Source organism: Sinohyriopsis cumingii, chromosome 6 (assembly GCF_028554795.1).
Source record: "Sinohyriopsis cumingii isolate HCF-2022 chromosome 6, ASM2855479v2, whole genome shotgun sequence".
Taxonomy (NCBI): Eukaryota; Metazoa; Mollusca; class Bivalvia; order Unionida; family Unionidae; genus Sinohyriopsis; species Sinohyriopsis cumingii.
Window position 1 is genome coordinate 120857423 of NC_142966.1, and position 6000 is coordinate 120863422.

The window sequence follows — 6000 nt, forward strand, 5'->3', positions numbered from 1 at the left end:
TCGGGGGAAAACCCAGGAAATTTCTTCCATCACTTGACGCCTGAAACAATCGCGTAATTGAGTTGTGTAACTAAACTGATCACGAGTTCAATTTATTGAGTTCTAACCAGATTATTCGGAGGGTGCAGTATGGATTATTTGATTGCTTGCAATAAAACATATATGCTGAGTCAGTACAAACGACCAGTGGATTAGATTTATCTAGTAGACTTTAATTTCAAAGTCAGCTTGATATCTGTATCTTTCCATACATGGAAGGTATGAAAACCACTCTAGCATCACAAGAGACCAACATTTTTGGTGGCAAAGCGTAGCCACTTACCGGATGGCCTAGCAAACTTTAAACGTTGCTAGATCGAATGAGGCATGCATGAAATTGATAAAAAGATTACTTATTTTCTCAGAAATTGTGAGTAGTAAAATTGTAATGTCTTTAATCTGTTGAAAGACAAGATAAAACTACATCGTTGATGAAATGTAACCTGGTGCTCATGATTTGCATTGCTGGTCGCATGAGTACTGTACATATATCTAACAACCTGCCTTTTCAAATGTTGTAGAGAAAAAAATAAAATATTAAATGAAAGTCGTATACTGGTTGTAATAAAAATACACAAAAGAAAGAACACAAAACTCTCCATATTTATGTATTCCAAGAACAACTTTTGGAGAATTGTTGCATCACATGACCACCACATTGACATGATCTCTGTTTGATAAATCAGACCAGCCAGATTGCTGGTTTTTACAAAAAGTATCTGACTTTCATTTAATATAATTGAATTTCTGTACAGCAACATTATAAAGGAGTTTGTTGTTGATATCACTTGAATATTGGACTTCCGATGTCATCATTTGAGATTTGTGAAGTCATGTGACTAGTAAAGCAAATGGGGCGAGTACTGGGTCAGGTTTCATCTGCGCAGTAGTTTCGGCTTGTTTGACTGTGGATTAACAACATAACTACTATAATCCTTGCTATTTCTAAGAAAATAATGGTTAATTCACTACATTGGATTCATGCGATGGTCATCCGAGAGTTATGCGTTGGTTCGTCAATGTCTTTTGAATGTGTATGTGTAGTTTTTCAGTCTTCTTGCAATTCTGAAGTGATAAAAGACTATGAGAAAAGTTGAATTGAGCAGAGGGTTGTGGTCATGCTTGCACTCCTTGTGTTCATTTATATTACCGGTAAGGTGATTTCATGTTGTCAAAGATTTTGCCATACTTTATTGATAAAACGTCAGACTCCTGTGTTTAAATCTGTAACTCAGAAAATCTTATTTACTATGTATCTGTTAGAATCATACAATTAAGTACATTTTATAAAAGATGGAAATGCATACCTTAAAAAAAAATTCTTCATCTTAATCAAAGTTTCCAATTTTGCAAAAAGTTGTCCCACACGTACAAAATCATCTGCTGCCCAACATGTCAGCTTGCCACTAGAACGGGATTCTCACAAAATTTTCCAGCATATAGTCTGTTTCTAAATTCTTAGTATTTTTTTCCCCATAAACAAGACGTTAACACGTTACATCCTATTCATTGTTGTTTCTCTTCCACATGATAGCTCATTTTTAAAAAATATAAAATATTGAATTTTACTGATTTTTTTTACAAGAACGGTTTAGTTGGCTTAATATCACTTGCCATTTATTGGCATTGTTACATTGAATTTTGTAAAACTAGCTATAAACCTGATCAAATTACTCAACTGAACTGCTGACAGAAACGGTCCAAATTAATGTATTTCATTTCTATAGCCCGATGGATAAACATTACATCTTTTCAAAGCTGTTTGCAGAATTGGCCGGCATATCATGAGTCACGAAAACACAGTGGTGGTATCTCGTGTGTCCAAAATTAATATTATTTTGAACAGAATATTGTGTGACAATTGCCTCTTTTCAAATGGGAATCATTACAGTATTTTAATTTCGTCAAACGGTCGAATTCGGTATGCATTTTACGTCAGTATTGGAGACGGAAACCATAGGTGCGCAGAAATGCCTGGCAGCATTGTATATGTTAAAAAACTACGAGCTGCTGTATCAATACATATTTTGGGACTGGTTTAATGAGTTACATGAAGATAAGTTGATTTTACAAAAATTCAGTCCTTGTTTATATAACAGTATAAAATTTTGAAGGTCTTTTGTCAAAATTTAAATCAATCCTTTTGAAAATGTTTTTCAAATGATGGATTTTTAACCATATCGTCTTAAAGAGATTAGCTTGTTTGAAAAATCATTTTATTTATTTATTGGCACAGTTAAATTCAGGGTTAAACTCTTGTCGTTACAAGGCAAGATTCTAATTATTTGCATTTATTTATTTTTTTATACTGTAATAGGAAATGTTACTTTCTATGAAATGTACATATATATTGCTATAGAATTCTTTAGAATTAAAGGTATGAAAGGAAACAAAACATAATTTATGTTCATTATGTTCTCACAAAGCAACATAATGCAGCAAAATGAAGTTCGAAATTTTATTCTGTACATTGAAATGCCATTACATGCTACTTTATAGGAATATATTTAAACTTGTTTCTTGTGATACATTTTGTGGTTTTGTACATGTACATCATCTTTTCTGACTTTGATGTTTTTGGAGAGTCTTGAAAGAGAAACATCTGTAGATTTAAAAAATGCATGTTTTATAATCTAAAATGTTTAATTCCATTCAGTAATGGTCATATGTGAACCTTGAAAAAACTAATTTCAACTGGAAATGACCTGGAAATTTATCTTGAGGAAAGCGTGGGAACCATATAATCAGTACTCACATTTTGGACCAACAGGTCTTGATTCAATAAATCAACGTGCCCTTATGACGGTTGTCATAGTTTGGATAATGTATTGTGATTTCAGTAGGGATTTGAGGATTAAAGACTGCTAAATTACTTTGATTCATCATTGTTCGGATAACAGATATAAACAAAGAACAAATTTTTCATGGCTGGCTATATAGTTAGGATAATACCGGGTATTTGGATAAATGGGGTCTGCTGTATATCAAAACAGATTACTCCCCAAACTTGTACTGATGGATGGTTTGTGTCTGATTTCACGTCTTCATTAAATCATGTGATTTGTGCTGGCAAATCGTATTGCAGCACATCAGTGTACACTTTAAACACTTTATGGTATTTTTATAGGCTCTTGCATTACAATTGATTGAAGGATCTTTTGGCAATATGTATATAATATTTTTGGGTTAAATCCAGTGTTTGACTGCTTGTAAATAAAACAATCCCGTCTCCTTTCACCATTTTGAATTTCATGTCTATATAAAGCTGTTCCTTCTGGTCCAGGAACGAATCAGATGTTCATTTGAAAGTTTCAGTTACTTAGGTCTGTGACTTGACAAATTTTATTTGTTTTCATCTAATCATGCATTAAATAGAATGAGCAAGAAGCCCACAATAATGGCTAATTTGAAATATTATTACCTGTTACATATACTTCCTAAAGTGCACAACAGTCACATGACAGATCCATGGATGCTAGAGTTGCAAGACTAAAGCAAGCAAAACTTTAACATGAGCATAAACTTGATTGAATAGATGACAATTGTGCCTAGCCTGAATTTCTTTTGGCTATTTCAGATTTGTGGGGGGAGGTGTTGATCTTTCTACTTTCTGAAATTTCCTGACTGATGGGTCACAAAATTCTTTTCTTTGTCACCTTATCTAAAAAGTGTTTGCTGTGGTCTAGTAAGTGGAGGGGGTCAAAATGATTATACTTTCAGATGTATAAGCTTAAAATTAACACTTAGGCCCATTGCGATTATTTTGATTTATGGGCCCATCCATAGAAAGGGGAACGTTGCTCTTAATCAGAGAGAGAATTCAATTGGAGACATCATGCATTAACATAGCTTTGTAAATTCCAATGGCAGTGTATTTCTTACATGAGCAGAATGAAAAACATGCCAGAACTGCAACCTGTATTCTTTATTTTTGTAAAATACCTTATAAGTGTTCATTATTTCAAGCTCGGATATAATGCAACCTAGTTTACTTCCGACAAGCATTGATGGTTGAATGTACCAGTTGCATCAAAACACAACTGAACATTTGAAATATTTTACTTTTCTGGACGAGGTATTCAGTAATAATAATAACAGTAATAATGATTTTCATTTGTATACCAATAATCAGGGCAACAAGGATAGTAATTGTTTAATGTCAAGACATTTTGACAGATGATTGTAGTTTATGAAGTGTAATGAGATCTTTCATCTTTAGGATCATTGACCATCCTATTAGTTAGGTCATCGGGATTTAAATTTCTATGTCACTAATCAGAGTTTTAGATCATGCACTTACAAGGCAATATACATCATTATTATATACATTCCTGTATAGAGTGCATCTTAATTTGCTTCCTGTCTAAAACAGTATTTGGTAGAATCTTTACCGTTTCATATCGGCTGTCAATATGTATAGTTAATTTGTTGTGATATACATGTCTCTATTTAGTATACATTAAGATTTTGTTTGCACTTAGACATCACGCCTTATTATATATTTTATGATAGGCACAAAAGAGGAAAGCTGATGGGACACCAGATGGCAGAGGAAGACCAAAGAAGAAAAAGTAGACACAAGGAATTAATGTATTGGGCCAAAAATTGACAAGGGGAAGACCAGTGAGAACAGAAAACAAATGGGAGGAGCAGCCTCATGACATAAATGTAGTCTGAATTGCTAACACTAGCATGAACAAATTTCCAGGGTGGAAAATATATAAAGAAGGCACTTTTGGTATTCAAAATGGAATTCACTCAATGCGACAAATGAAGGAGATGATAATAGAAAGATTGCAAAGTAATTTTGTTGTTCATTCGTGTGTAATAATATAACGAGTTGGACAGTTCAGTACTATGCTATAAAGAGAGATGATGAAGAGGAATAATGTGTATTATTTCTTTTACCTAGAAGGTTAAAATGTCATGAAAGGGGAGAGGTAGACAATTTTTACAAATCTGTTATTCAAAAGCATTGCATATATAAAGATGAAAGTATAGTAGACACATGGATATTGTTTAAACTGTCGGCTTGCTGTACAGTGTATGTAAAATTGACTTCATTTGGTTCTTCACTATTCTTGGTGTGTAGCTAGAGTTAGCAAGTTCACATTTGAATACTGTTATAATGTAGTAAGTTAATTCTTTGGCAGTTTTACAGATTTGGCTGTGTTTAAAGATAAATATTCCATCTACTTTATTCACTTCATTTAAATTGTGTACAAAGTAATATTTGTGATAATAGTAGTGGAAAAACAATAGCTGGTTTAAAAATTATATTACACCTTTCACCATCATGTGCTGATCACCTTTTTTTATTTTCATATGTAATTCATACATATCCATTCTATCTATCATCAATACAATGTTAACTTATGGCAGTTACACGTTATTTCCATGTAAAAGATCTGGTAACATTTATATAATGTGATTTTAAAGGTAAGGATTGAGTGACGGTCAAGTTCGATGGGGAAAGATGACAATGGATCAATATCAGAGACATTTAACGCTTAGATTGATGGTATATTTGTCATAATTGTTCATCGTAATATGTAACTGTGTTGTGAAATAAATTTTATGATATAAATCATTTGGTATTGTCTCTTTAAAAAAAATTTGTATAAATTGTGAAATGGTGGAGGAAAAAAACCACTCTTTGCATCTGTTTATGTGGAGTATTGGGACTGGAATATGGATTATATACATTTGAATAAAACTTTCAAAATGGATTTAGGATCTCGTGGAGATCTTTAAAGGCTGTCTGTGACCTATTTAAAATTTGCTGCTTAAAAAGTGTTAAGAATGCTGACTGTACTGGGTAGCTACTGTTGTGACACTCGTGGCTGGCTGTCACTTAATAATGACTTGTGCATCATTCACTATAGAAGCATGCCCCATCTGCTTGTTAGATTTTTCTTCTCTCTTTCTGCCAGCAATGGAGATAATGAAAATTGCTAATGA

General features: G+C 32.9%; 1 protein-coding gene across 2 annotated transcripts in view; it reads left to right on the forward strand.

Moving 5' to 3' along the window:
- LOC149797849 (SWI/SNF-related matrix-associated actin-dependent regulator of chromatin subfamily A member 5-like) overlaps nucleotides 1-5629 on the forward strand; it is a 120487-nt gene extending 114858 nt beyond the window's left edge. For both annotated transcript variants that reach the window (XM_089962858.1, XM_089962859.1), the window contains one exon: nucleotides 4552-5629. In XM_089962858.1, coding sequence (XP_089818984.1) covers nucleotides 4552-4614 — 63 coding nt within the window. In that variant the 3' untranslated portion in view covers nucleotides 4615-5629. The remainder of the gene's footprint in view (nucleotides 1-4551) is intronic.
- The last annotated feature ends 371 nt before the right edge of the window (nucleotides 5630-6000 follow it).